The sequence below is a fragment of the Suncus etruscus genome, chromosome 7 (genome assembly GCF_024139225.1).
Source record: "Suncus etruscus isolate mSunEtr1 chromosome 7, mSunEtr1.pri.cur, whole genome shotgun sequence".
Taxonomy (NCBI): domain Eukaryota; kingdom Metazoa; phylum Chordata; class Mammalia; order Eulipotyphla; family Soricidae; genus Suncus; species Suncus etruscus.
Genome location: NC_064854.1, coordinates 14,922,242 through 14,936,270, shown reverse-complemented (window position 1 = coordinate 14,936,270; position 14,029 = coordinate 14,922,242). Strand labels below are relative to the sequence as shown.

General features: G+C 48.9%; 2 protein-coding genes across 2 annotated transcripts; both read left to right on the top strand.

Moving 5' to 3' along the window:
• The first annotated feature begins 12,685 nt into the window (after nucleotides 1-12,685).
• LOC126013268 (isopentenyl-diphosphate delta-isomerase 2-like) lies at nucleotides 12,686-13,231 on the top strand. The gene is made up of 2 exons (XM_049776290.1): nucleotides 12,686-12,848; nucleotides 13,112-13,231. Exons 1-2 carry the CDS (start codon nucleotides 12,698-12,700, stop codon nucleotides 13,225-13,227), a joined length of 267 nt encoding a protein of 88 aa, XP_049632247.1. The 5' UTR covers nucleotides 12,686-12,697; the 3' UTR covers nucleotides 13,228-13,231.
• Nucleotides 13,232-13,271: 40 nt separating this feature from the next.
• On the top strand, nucleotides 13,272-14,029 carry LOC126014198 (isopentenyl-diphosphate delta-isomerase 2-like). Its single transcript, XM_049777522.1, has 3 exons — nucleotides 13,272-13,305; nucleotides 13,389-13,519; nucleotides 13,673-14,029. The coding sequence occupies exons 1-3, from the start codon at nucleotides 13,272-13,274 to the stop codon at nucleotides 14,027-14,029; spliced, it is 522 nt and encodes a 173-aa protein (XP_049633479.1).

The following is a 14,029-nucleotide window of genomic DNA, read 5'->3' as shown; positions in this document are numbered from 1 at the left end:
ATAGTACTTTTAAAATTTTTCTACATATTTGAGGCCAGAGCTGTAAAACAGCAGGTATACACTACAGACCCAGTTTTGATTTGCAGCACCACAAATGGCACCCTGATCCTCCATAGGAGCGATCCCTGAGCACCTCCAGGTATGGGCCTCCCCCCAAAAATGATGTGTATCTCTACACAAATAGCTTTCTACTTCTCAATTTTGTACTATCAACTTCTGAATGGAAAGCTTGCAAAGTTCTCCCTATTTCTCTAGGCAGTCTTCTTGATGACAGTCCTCATTTGGTCTGAACCAGGGGTCCTACACTAAGTATGGGTATGCCCCCATTGTCGGAACCTGACCAACCTCCACTCTGCCTAGGACAGTCCCTTCTCACAGCTGCTTAGGCCAAGCAAGCACCAGATCATGTGGCTTCTTCCTCTCTCACCTTCTGTCCCATCAGCCCACGGTGGCACTTGGTGAAGCCAGCAGTCCTGGTTGCTTTTGCTTCCTGGCTGTATTGTCTGCTTCACACTTGCCTTCCTCCATGCTCTGAATCATCAGCTGAGACTCTCCAGCCCTCAAAACATGTCTGCCCCCTCCTCACTCCTTATTCTATGTGCTGCTTGATTGCACCAACCTGTGTCCACATCTGGAGTCTTGATTCAAATCTCATAGGAGCCACACACAGCCAAGGTCAGGGGGTCCCAGGGCCACACCTGTCAGTTAAAGGCAGACAACCTACCCAGCCACAGTGTTGCTTAGACACCCCTACCAGGCTTAACTGTTCATTCAGCCCCAGTTAATTCATGACTCATTCAAGACTGCCCAAACATGAAGCATTCAGTAAAGTCTCACTGGACTGGATTGAACTCTGTCCCTACTACTACCCTGTTCTTTGCCAGGAAGGGATTCTTACATTAGCCCTGGGAGAGGTCCCCAACAGCCCATCCTGTGTTAACTGAATTTGCCACCAGGTGTCCTCAATAGTCAAAGTTGGGATGGTGGCAAAGTTGAGATAGTGGGCTGGCCGAAGGGCTGAATGCACCACCACAGGTCTCAGGAAGGAAACCACACCTGCTGCTGCGAGAAAGTAAGTCCAATGGGAAAATCTTTCCAAAGGAGAAACCCTGTCTAAAGACGAGGATGGGGTAAGCCCCACAGAACTGAGGGCTCCCTCTCTAGAGCACTTAGTAATAATGCTTAGCGGACACTTGACCTTGGTCAAAAATGTTGGCAAGGGCCCGGAGAGATAGCACAGTGATGTTTGCCTTGCAAGCAGCTGATCCAGGACCAAAGGTGGTTGGTTCGAATCCCGGTGTCCCATATGGTACCCCGTGCCTGCCAGGAGCTATTTCTGAGCACACAGCCAGGAGTTACCCCTGAGCACCGCCGGGTGTGACCCAAAAAACAAAAATAAAATAAAAATGTTGGCAAATAATCCGAAGCAAGAGTGCAGTCGGTAGTGCAGTGAGATGTTTATATGTAACTGACCTAGGTTCAATCCCTGCATCCCATATGGTGGTCCCCTGAGCACTGCCAGGAATTCCTGAGAGAGCCAGAAATAATCTCTGTGTACTACCAGGTGTCACCCAAAAACCATAATAAATAATAAAAGTACAAAAATGGGCCAAAGAGAGAACACAGTGGTAGAGCGTGTGCCTTGCACACAGCTGATCCAGGATGGATGGTGGTTTGAATCCCAGCATCCCATATGGTTCCCTGTACCTGCCAGGAGCAATTTCTGAGTGCAGAGCCAGGAGTAACCCCTGAATGCTGCCAGATGTGCCCCCCCAAAAAAAGGAGGGGTCCAGAGCAATAGCACAATGGTAGGGTGTTTGCTTTCCACGCAGCTGACCCAGGAAAGACCCAAGTTTGATCCCCAGCATCCCATGTGATCCCCTGAGCCTGCCAGGAGTGATTTCTGAGCATAGAATCAGGACTAACCCCTGAACGCTGCTGATAATGGCACAAAAAGAACAAAAAATGCAAAAATACTGACAAAGAATTTGAAACGGCTTGAAAAGTGGTGTTAGCTCATTTGGAGAAAAAAATAGAAGCAAAAATCAAGAACGAAGAAATAATAATTGGTATAAATAACTCAATGAATGAATGCGCTTCTCCAAAATAAGTGGTAAAAATTACCTAGGATTAGAACTCAAATGCAATCAAACACGTAGAGAGCAGAGGTAAGAACACACGTCAGGAAAGCCTCTAACACTTGTTGAACAGGAAAGAAAGTGACAAGACTTGGAAGAGCAGATTACTGCGTATTTTACTAAAGAACTAATTACAAAACCTGTATTAGAGAGATGACACAGCAGATAAGGCTGTACTTAAAAAAGGCCAACCTGAGTTCAGTCCCTGCATTCCATATGGTTCCCCTAGAACAGGGGTGGCGAACAAGTTCGACACAAAGAGCCAAAATTTTAAACTGAGAATCAGAGAGCCACACCACGCAGTGACCTGCCAAAACAGACAAACACTCACACAAAAGCATCTAATTTTTACAATAATCTATTAAAACACATATTGCATTTTGCCATTTTGAGTGAGGGTCAAAATCCTGCAGTGATGGTGAGGCTGTGCTGCGTCCTCCACACTCAGAACTAACGTTAGGTAGGCAAGATGTGACCCAACATGTGACACACAGGTCCCCCGCTCACTGGCCCGTGCAGTTGTTTCCAGGGATGGGAGACGGGATGACGAGGCCTGGGGGGCGGGACTTCTTGCTCTGGCAAAGAGCCGCATTCATTTTGGCCGGGAGCCGCATGCTGCTCGAGAGCCGGGTGTTCGCCACCTCTGCCCTAGAACCTCTAGGAGTGAGTCCCAAGTGCAAAGCAAATAACCCCAGAGCACTACTGGGTGTGCCCCCCATCTGTAAGATGACACCCAAAACAAAGGCATTCCTCCATCTTCCTCTTTCTGCTAAATCTCTCCTTTGATATGTAAAAGCCCACCTGGGTCACTCTGTCCTGCCACACCCTGGTGAATTTTGTTCTGGGATAATAAGTCATTTTTGGCTTGGCTCTCAGAAACAATAGGAGGGAGAAGCCAATGAACCCTTGACTTTTCTGACTAGCTTGGTTTATTAATCCCTTCACCACTACTTTTCTTCTTCAGACCCATCTGCCTGGGGTTTAGAAAAATGGTGCCTAGGGGCTGGAGAGATAGCATGGAGGTAAGGCATTTGCCTTAAATGCAGAAGGTCAGTGGTTCAAATCCCAGCATCCCATATGGTCCCCTGAGCCTGCCTGGAGTAACCCCTGAGCGCTGCCAGGTATGACCCAAAGAAAAGAACAAACAAACAAAATTTCTAAAAAAGAAAAAAAAAAAGAAATATGGTGCCTGGAGTAATCTCACAACTCTTGGATTTAATTTTACATCCATCAACCAAAAAAAAAGTTTCAAAACTGAAATAGGGCTGGAGCAAGTAGGGAAGTCATTTTCCTTGCATGCCACTAACCCTGGTTCCATCCTGAGCATTCCATATGCATTCCCCCAAGCACACAACGTTGTGTGGTTTTTCTTCTGAAGGTGGGACAAGTCTTTATCTGGGGAGACCTGCTCACAGCCCCCTCATCCTGTCATGGGTGGCTTCTCGGCCTCTGGCTCTAAGAGCTTTTAGTGCAGTGGACCCAGACCTGAGGGGATATTCGAACTGCTCCAGTGAAGAGAGGTTAGAGGTATAGAAATCCAGGAAGGAAGAAGAGACAGGGCAGCGAGTTGAGAATCCAGGTGCCCTCCCTCCCTGCCAATCCAAGAGAAAGACAACCAGTTGGTAATGCATTTAGCAATCGGTTTTTAATTACCTTGGCAAAAAGTCAGACAGTCTCCAGTGGTTCGCGGACCCCGAGTGCCGGTCACGTACAGCTTTTTAGTTTTTGAGATGTTACATACGTCATTCAATAAATCATTAAGAGACAACACAGCAATTCTGAAACAATTCTTCAATTTTTAACCAGAAACATCCTTTCCCACTTCACCTGAATTTTATGTATGTCAGCTTATTGCCCCTTCGACTATTTCCATGTTTGTTTCAAGGTATACCTAGGATAATATATAGTTTAAAGAAAATCACAGGGCCCGGAGAGATAGCACTGCGGTGTTTGCCCTGCAAGCAGCCGATCCAGGACCAAAGGTGATTGGTTCGAATCCTGGTGTCCCATATGGTTCCCCGTGCCTGCCAGGACCTATTTCTGAGCAGACAGCTAGGAGTAACCCCTGAGCACCTCCGGGTGTGGCCCAAAAACCAAAAACCAAAAAAAAAAAGAAAAAAAAGAAAATCACAAAGGTAAGGCATTCTTAGCTGCCTTAAGTTCTGCCCTTTGCCCAGGTTTCAAGGCCTGAGCTGCCGTGCTATGTCCTGTCCATTATTCTGGCCTTGGGGCTCTAGTTAAACTTTAAAGTAGAAGTATGATTCACAGAAGTAGAATCAAGATTAATATATTTTAATATGATGATTCATATTTCATTTTCAACAAGTGATCCCTGAGTACAAAGCCAGGAGTAACACTGTGTGCTGTGGTGTGCCCCCCCCCCCCAGTAGAAACCCATAGAGGAATTCTCATTCAGACATACACTGAAAAGAAAGGGTTAGAAGAAGAGATTCTCTTTGAAGAACAAAGTAATGCATCAGGAACTACAGATGAAGCCCAAGAGCAAAGCACTAATCTGACATACAGGGGACCTGAGTTTGACACCTGATACCGCACAAAGAAAAGTAACATCCTTCTCAGACTTACAGCTGTATGAAGCCATAAAACCAAATAACTGGTGGGAAAGAAAAATTGCCAGTTCTGCTGTCTCTGTTAAAGATCATCTTTAGCTAAATAATTAAAAAGAAAATAGAAAATTAACATCCTACTCAGACTGACAGCTGTATGAAACCAGAAAAACAGCTTGGTGAAAAAGAACTGCCACCTCTGGGTTCTGTACTCATCCAAGATAATCTTTGGGCGTGTGGTTAAGCAAATACAAGAAAATCTAATTTTAATAGTAATTAATGAGGTTTAACTGTTCCCAGATAAATCAAGTTCTTACTTGATTTTCATTAATATCATGATCATGACTTTGTTGATTGACCATTTTTTCTAATTAAATCACCTTGACATCCAGAGTTAAAAAATTGTTGATGGCTGAGTTTGTCATGCAATATCTTAACACCTGTTTATTCCTTTATTGCTGACATATCGTTAACTGAAATGTGCCAGCACCACGTCCTCACTAAATTTACTGCTGATGTGTGTGGATTACAGGTGTAAGGAAAGCCTAGCTGGAGAAAGGCCGCAGAAGGATCTGAGGAGATAGGAGATGAAGCAGGTCAGAATATTGGCTGAACATGTCTATCTGGGTGCCATTTAGCGAAGGATTGATGTCATTAGCAGGATTCAAGTCTTGGTATTGTCTGGGGACAGGCTAATCTTACTGAATACTATTAGAGTTTTCTATTCTGTACAGATCACACCCAATCACTCTTTTCCTTGAACAAAAGCATAAAAGGGGACTGGAGCAATGGCACCATAGTAGGGCATTTGCTTTGCACGTAGCCGACCTGGGTTTGATCCCATATGGTCCCCCGAGCCAGCCAGGAGCTAATTCCATCTGAACTAGGCCCAAAGAGATGAGCCAGGGGTGAAAGTATTGGTCTTTCTGGAGCTACCCACGCTATAGATACAGGAGCTAGTAGGAAGGGGCTCTTCAGGACACCAAACATGCCTCTCTCCACCCAGCACCAGCTTCCTGCAGCTCCCGCTTGCAAAGTGAATGAGGAGGTGGGCACACAGAACAGCGTCCAGAGAAGGGGAATCTGGGTCATATAGTAAGGGGTGCTGGGTGGGGTCTCACTGTCCTCCAGCACCACGGGTGGCGGGAAATGAGCTCAGCTGCCTCAAATGAAACCCAAGTTTCTTTATTCATTGTAATCTTTTCAATGGAGAGCTCTTCAGGGAGTGCTCAAGGGCCAATCAAGCCCAGACAGCCAATACTCAAGCTCAGAGATACTGGGGTCACCAGGGCCATACCTAGCTATTATTGGGGGTCATTTGGTTCCAGGGCTGAACTCAGGGCCTCATGCATTCCAGGACATGTTTGCCCTTGAGCTGTGTCCTAGAGGCACAGCTGTCTCAAGATAAACACTCCTGGGCTGGAGCTGTGGTGCAGCGATAGGGTGCTTGCCTTGATTGCAGCTGACCTAAGATAGACCACAGTTTGATCCCCCGGCATCCCATATGGTCCTCCTAGCCAGAAATAATTTCTGAGCGCGTAGCCAGGAGTAACCCCTGAGTGTCACTGGATGTGGCTCAAACACACACACACACACACACACACACACACACACACACACACACACAATAGACATTCCTGGAGCCTCTAAAGCAGCAACATTGATCACTGCTAGCCACATGGGCCACAAAAATACGTGCTTCACAACAGGAATTTGGGGAAATACTCCTCTACATCAAATGAAGGGCATTTTGATATAATGTACAAGATGTTACTTGCACCTATCTGTGACGCAGAATTTTCACGTGTGTGTGTGTGTGTGTGTGTGTGTGTGTGTGTGTGTGTGTGAAGCAAAAAGTAAAGTAGCTTTTTTGGTTTGCTTTGGTTTTGGTTTTTGGGTCACACCCAGTGACACTCAGGGGATTTCTGGCACTGTGTTCAGAAATCATTCCTAGAAGGCTAAGAGGACCATGTGGGATGCCTGGAATCAAACCAGGTTCCATCTTGTGTTGGCTACGTGCAAGTCAAATGCCCTAATGCTGTGCTATTGCTCCAGCCCCACAAGGTAGCTTTTGTTTTGGTTTGGTTTTTTGGGGTTTTTTTTTTTTAGGAGGGTCACACCTGGCAGTGCTTAGGGGTCACTCCTGGCTCCATGTTCAGAAATCACCCCTGGCAGGCACAAGGGACCATATGGGACACCAGAATTTGAACCACTGACCTTCTGCATGAAAGGCAAATGCCTCACCTCCACGCCATCTCTCCAGCCCCTACAAGGTAGCTTTTATTGAATGAAGTTTGCTTAGAAAAACAGTGAGAACATAAATAGAGGAAATACATTCAGAGAACACAGGAAGCAAAGTAACAAGCAAGTCAGGTACAAATTCAAGGGAGAAGGCAGACTTGAAGAGTAACCAGTTCTCACATTTAGAATATTCCCCCCACAGCCCAAGCAATAAACATTGGGGAGGGCGTTTGCCTTGCACACACCTGAGCTGGGTTCAATCCCTAGCATCTCATATGGTCTCCTAAATACAGGAATGATTCCAGAGAGAAGATTCAGGAATAACCCTTGAGTATTGTTTGGTGTGGCCCCAAAATAGGCCTGGCCTCAAAAAAGGGAATATTTGGGGCCGAAGAGATAGCACAGCAGTAGGGTGTTTGCCTTAGATGCAGAAGGACGGTGGTTCGAATGCCAGCATCCCATATGGTCCCCTCAAGCCTGCCAGGAGCAATTTCTGAGCATAGAGCCAGGAGTAACCCCTGAGTGCTTCGGGTGTGACACAAAAACCAAACAAGGGGGAGGGAGATATTTTCCCCACAGATTCAATTAATGTATTCTAGTGAATTTGTAAAGATTAATATCACAATAGTACTATATGCAAACTTTAGAAACACCAAATCTTCTATGGAAGGGAAGGACTAGCCAGGCAAACCAGCACTCGCATATTGGAGCAGTGACAGCTGCTAATGCTTTGCTCTTTGTTAAACACACAAACACATCACAGGTACCCTGGAGAAACCAGCTTTCACGGAATGGGCTGGTCTCTGCTACCTCCCTGTCACATCAGTCTGTCCTGCTGTGTGGTGACAAACATGCCCCCCTCAGCAAGGCGGGTCACTCAGGCCACTTCAGAGAACTGCCCAAGAAGGCACAGTGATCCAACCCACCAGGACTAAGCATACAGGGTAGCAGCCAACTGCAGAGGGACTGGTGGGCCCTGGAAGCTGAGAGGACTGGAGGGAGCTCAGTGACACATAGGCTTCTGAAGGCAGCTAGTGGGTGCACAATCAACAGTCTTCTCCATCTTTCATGCCAGGAAACTCCATCTACTATGCTGCCCTGTCTACTTTACCCTGACTTGAGGTTCACGCTGATCCCCTCTCCTTTGTCAAGGCTCTATATTTCACCTGCCTGGCACCCTCTCTGACCATCTGGGCCACAGCACTGGGAACTCACCCCTTCTCAGTCATATTCTCTTCAGCCTGAGTCTCCGGCTACTCAATTAGCCACCCCCTGGCCTCCCCTGTCCCAGTTCTGAAGCCTCCTGCTTTAACCCAGACCCCCATTTCAAAAACACTTTCACCCCAACCTTGCTCAAGTTCATCTGCAAGCCAGCCCATGTTGCCAACCCAAGTCCTCAAGGACGAAGCACTCCCAAATGTTCTTCCATTAGTCCCTCCCAAGGGTCCTTCCATCCGTCCCTCCTAACCCTTCTTTTAGGCATCCTTCCCAGCAATCCAAAGGAATCTCCTGATTTCTGTGGGGACCAGCCCCAGCAATGGTCAGCATTATCCCTGGCCCTGCACTCAGGTACCATTCCTGGCAGGACTCAGGGAACCACATGGGATGTCAGGGATGGATGCCAGGCCAGTTACTCCCATAGAAGACAATGGTCTTACCAACTGTGCTATTGTCTAACCTCTTCCCAAGGAGCTTCTGGAACTTGGTATTCTAAGACCTAGCCCAGGAAACATGGGAGCGCTTTCCCCATGTTCCCCAGACTCTAGGAGAGGAAGAAGATGCACACTGTGGTTACAGCAGAACATGGGCTGTGGTAGGCCCTACTAACCAGTCCAAGCACTCACTCACCAGGCCAGACAGTGGCTGATATCATAGGAGTGGCCCATGGGGAAGCCTCCCCTGCACCAGAAAAAAATGCTGTTTACTGTGGCCAAAGCCATAGCACAGCGGTAAGGCATTTGCCTTGCACATGGCTAACCCCAGTTAGAATCCCTCCCGGCATCCCATATGGTCTCCTGAGCCTGCCAGGAGAGACTTTTGAGTGCAGAGCCAGGAGTAACTCCTGGGCGCTGCTGGGAGTGACCCAAAACCAAAAGCAAAAAAAAAAAAAAATGCTGTATACGGAGCCAGAGAGATAGCACAGCAGGGAAGGCACTTTCCTTGCATGTGACTGACCCAGATTCAATCCCCGTCACCACATAGGGTCCCCCAAGCCTGTCCAGGAATGATCCCTAATACTGGTGATTGGATTGGTGTTGGGAAATTGTATGCCTGAAACTTGGATGACTTTGTAAATCACTGTATTTAAATAAAAAAAATATTTTTAAATGTGGCATGGGATAGTCTCAGCTACACTTGCTGAGGAAGACTCAGGAGCAAAAACAAAGTGAGCCCCGCGAGTGACATCCATAGGAACCTACTGTCACACTGTTCCCACAAAGGGTAGGAATATCTCCCAAAGCTCAAGAGAAAAATTTGCTTATCTGGGACATGAGGCGTTAACCCTCCTCAGTGGGTGACATGGCTGATGACGCAGGTCACAGTGAAGCATGGGGTAGGTAGATCTGTGTCATGCACCTCACCAGGCCCAGAGACAGGCACCAGGAAGCAGGAAAGGGCATGGGAGTCAGGAGGAAACTGCTTGGCCTTTGTGGTGGTAAGGCCTGGGCTTAGTGTGGGGGAGCTCTAGCCTCTCCGTGAGCACGCACAGCATGGGCACACCCGGGCCTCCCTGTCAAGCCAGGTGGAGGGGTGGGGGCAGGAAGAATACAGCCGCCTGTGGGTGGGTGTGGTGGTTGGGGCAGCAGTGGGAACACACATTGTCACACTCCTGGCAGTAGCTGTCTTCACATGAACCACAGCTCCAAGGATGATCCAGGGATGTTTTCAGAGCCCCGCTGTGGGCAAGCCCGGTACAAGATGCCTCAATCCTGAATCAAGCACCTGTCATTACTCAACAGAGAACTTCCTCTTTGAAAGATTCTGGAAGGGAATCCTCAGTTTACCTTGTCAGGAGATACTCCATTCTTTTCTCCCTTCAAACTAGCGCACTCAGCCAGTGAGACTATTTACAACCATCCAGGCAAGGCAGAAACCAAACTGCCAACATCCAGGCTCAGGGCCCACAGCTTCCAAAAAGATTGCACATTATCTGATGTCATCCCAGATGCCCAGAGCCACACTGTTCACCTGGGGAGTCTAGACCCGGATCCATCATTCCCAGTTATGACCCCTATGATCAGGCTGGGCCTTACTAACACCTGGTTTCCTTAGATGGCTTCCTTCTACATGCAGAAGGACCTGAGGAGCCTCACGTGCCCTAGTCCCTCTGTTCAGTCAAGGACTATTCCTGGAGCAAACCCAGCAACTTCTGAGCTGTGTCCTCTGAGGCAGCAGTTGCCCCAGATCCTGTAACCTGGGACAAATCCAGCTCCTAGCCCTTCAACCGCCTCCCTCTGAGAACCTCGTCCCCACCAGCTGTGATCTCAGTGTGGGGTCTCCAGGGGCTGCCCACACCCCACTCCAATGACCCCAACTGTTTTTGTTTTTTGCTTTTTGCTTTTTGGGCCACAGCCTGTAACGCTCAGGGATTACTCCTGGCTATGTGCTCAGAAATCACTCCTGGCTTGGGAGACCCAGGAATCAAACAGTGGTCCGTCTTAGGTTAGTGCGCGCAAGGCAGATGCCCTACAGTTTGCATCCCACTCCAGTGAGCAGAGCAGTCCTTCAGGCCTTCTTCTCTGGGCATTATTACAATAATGTCTTTTATTTTTCTTAAAACCCATAGATAACTGAGACTATTTGGGGGGTCGGTCACAACCAACAGCACTCAGGGGTTACTCCAGGCTCTACTCTCAGAAATCACTCCTGGTAGGTTCAGGGGACCATACAAGATGCCAGGATTCTAACCACCATCCTTCTGAATGCAAGGCAAATGCCCTACCTCCAAGCTATCTCTCCAGCCCCAAATGAGACTATTCTGTGTGTCTCTCTCTCCATCTGACTTATTTCACTCAGCATAATAGTTTCAATGTCCATCCATGTATAGGAAAATTTCATGACTTCATCTCTCCTGATGGCTGCATAATATTTCATTGTATATATGTACTACAGTTTCATAAATTACTTCTCAAAGAGTCAGGGATCATATGGGATGCCAGGGATTGAACTGGAGTCCAAATAGGGTTGTCCATGTGCAAGGCAAAAGCCCTACTGCTGTGTTATCATTCCCACCCTCCCTTTTTTAGGGGATCACGCCCAGCGGCGCTTAGGGGTTACTCGTGAGTCTTAGCACAGAAATTGTTCCTGGCAGACTCTGGGAACCATATGGGATGCCAAGAATTAAACTCAGGTCTGTCCCGAGTTGGCTGCGTGCAAGGCAAACACCCTATCATAGTGCTATTTCAGCATTCTTTTGCTTTTCATTGAGTTTTCCTATGTTGTTTTAAAGTTGGTCTCAAGACAATGTGGGCTCTTTGAATGGGTCTTGAATCTGCAGTCTCTGCCATCGTCTCAGTGCACCTTGTCCAGGGAATTTTATGGGTTGATAGCTGGGTTAAGTGACAGTGACGAGAATGGCACTGCTTGCCTGGCACCTGGCTAACCAGGGCTTGATCCCCAGCACCACACAGAGTTGTCCAAGCCCCACCAGAAGTGTTGGAGAGTGTAGAACCAGGGGTAAACCTTGAGAACCAGCAGGTGTGACTCAAACCCACAGTATGTCACTGGGGATATAGGGATGGAATAGAGATATGACACTTGCCTGCCCCTGACTTGGATTTGTTCTGATACCAGATGGTTCACTGAGCACTGCCTGGGGCAGGCTGGGTCACACCCCATATTGCAGGGTCCGTGCAGCACCATGTCCTGGGGTCCTTGCTCTCAGCTGCCAGGCCAGCATTTTGTTAAAAAACAAAAACAAAAAACTGAAATCCATTGAACACTGGATCCCAGATGTCATTTCTGTCCCTGTCCCTGAGGTGAGGCTCAGCACACACAGGATTAGGGAAAAGCCACTGGTCTTAGTTATTGACAGATCTTTACTCCAAAGAAGCTTAGAGCATGGGTGGGTATGTACCCTTTCTACCTCATAAATAGGGAGCCTCAACCCAGGCAAATGCACTCGGAACTTGGATTTGGTGAGTCCGTGGGTACTGCCCAGGGAGAACTGCTTTCCTGCAGGAGGCTCTGGAAAAGGTGGGAGGGGTGCTCATTTGGGAATCTGTGTCACCACAGGATTCTGAGAGTTGCTCTGAACAAAGAGAACATTGGTCTGGTACCAGATCAAAGCTGGAGAGCTCACCTCCATGTAGCTACCCAAGATTCTCGAGACCATGAAAACCAGTGGCCCATGAGCTGGAGCAATAGCACAGCAGTAGGGCATTTGCCTTGCACATGGCCAACACAGGAGGGACCCTGGTTCGATTTCAGGCATCCCATATGATCCGCTGAGCCTGCCGGAGTGATTTCTGAGCACAGAGCCAAAAGTAACCAGAGCGCAACTGAAAGTTAGGGGGAAAAAAAAAAAAACAGTGGCCCAGCCCTGGGGGCCTACAGCACAGATGGCTGGGCGAGACACTGCAGGACAGACTCCGTCAGTCATGGGGACTGAGAGAAGGGACAGGAACCATCGACAGTGATCTCATGGGGCCTCCTAGCTTGCTATAAGGGTGGTGACTGAGGAGTCCCTGGGCATCACGCAGTACTTGTAGGTGGGCAGCTGTTCTGCTAGCAGCACCCAGGACACACCCCATGTCATCTGCAGAAATGTCGGCTGCCGGCCACCTGGACGAGCTGCAGTTGCAGCGACTGGATGAGATGTACATTGTCATTGATGAAAATGACTGCATCCTCGGGGCTGAAACCAAAAAGAACTGCCATCTGCGGAAGAACATCAACAAAGGCAGGGCCTCAGGGTATTCCGGGCTATGGGGATTGATGGGTACACTGGGCTGAGTTCCTCCAGGGTCCTGTCTCAAGCAGTGCCCACTGTGGTGTCTGTAGACTAAGCCCAGCAGGAGGCCATCACTTCCCTGGGCAGTAGGGACAGCAGTCACTAGGCTGGGCATGGGTACATGGAGACTCACTCCTGTCCCAGTGGGGGTGACACTCCCTACAGACAGTCCTTCCAGGCCCTCAAGGGTGACCTCCATCTTCTGCCACCAGGACTGATGCACCGAGGCTTCTCCGTGCTTATCTTCAACATGAATGACGAGCTCCTGGTTCAGCAGAGATCGGATGCCAAGTACACATTCCCAGGTGGGTGTCCCCAGAGGCTCTGAGCAGGGAAGCCGCACACCACCCACTCATCTCCAGGGCTCAGGAGATGGGAGAAGCTGCCAGAGTTCCTGAGCAGGGCAGTAGGATACCCTGGTGGCATGGGACACTCCTATGGGAGGAGGTGACCTCTGGGCACGTCCATGCAAATACCCCCCTCCCACAGGTCATTTCTCCGACTCATGCTCCAGCCACCCACTATTCACCCCAGAAGAGACTGAGGACAAGGACAAGCTGGGAATTCGGCGAGCAGCCCTACGCCGGCTGCCAGCAGAGCTGGGAATTCCCCCTGACCAGGTACCTGCCTTGCCCTATGGGTTCCAGGACACCTGCCCCTGTGCTGTAGTGCTTGTGAAATGGGTCATACTGCCCTGAACTCTTGCTGGCACCTGAGCACAGGGCATCACTTCTGTCCTGTGCCTCCCTGCTCACACAGCCCCATTCCCCTAGATCTGCCTGAAGGACATCATCTTCATGACTCGATTTTACCACCACAGCCCATCAGATGAGGTCTGGGGGGACCACGAAGTGGCCTACCTCCTATTGGTGAGGAAGAACCTCACAGTGAAACCTGACCCCCGGGAAGTCAAGAGCTACCACTACATGAACAAGGAGCAGCTGACCGAGCTCCTGGACAGGGCGGCAAAGGGCCAGGAGCGGGTCACACCCTGGTTCCGTATCATTGCTGAGGGCTTCCTGTTCCGTTGGTGGGAACACCTGACGGATGTGTCCCAGTTTGTGGAGCCTGACACCATCCACTGGCCGAAGGGCATGCGCAGCCCCAGCCAGCCACCGATGGAAGGCTGA

Coding starts and splice junctions, on each gene's coding strand:
- LOC126013268 (XM_049776290.1), top strand. CDS start 12,698: ATGTCATCTGCAGAAATGTCGGCTGCCGGCCACCTGGACGAGCTGCAG. Junction 12,849..13,111: donor GCGGAAGAACATCAACAAAG/GCAGGGCCTCAG, acceptor TTCTGCCACCAG/GACTGATGCACCGAGGCTTC.
- LOC126014198 (XM_049777522.1), top strand. CDS start 13,272: ATGGGAGAAGCTGCCAGAGTTCCTGAGCAGGGCA. Junction 13,306..13,388: donor CAGAGTTCCTGAGCAGGGCA/GTAGGATACCCT, acceptor CCCCTCCCACAG/GTCATTTCTCCGACTCATGC. Junction 13,520..13,672: donor TGGGAATTCCCCCTGACCAG/GTACCTGCCTTG, acceptor CCATTCCCCTAG/ATCTGCCTGAAGGACATCAT.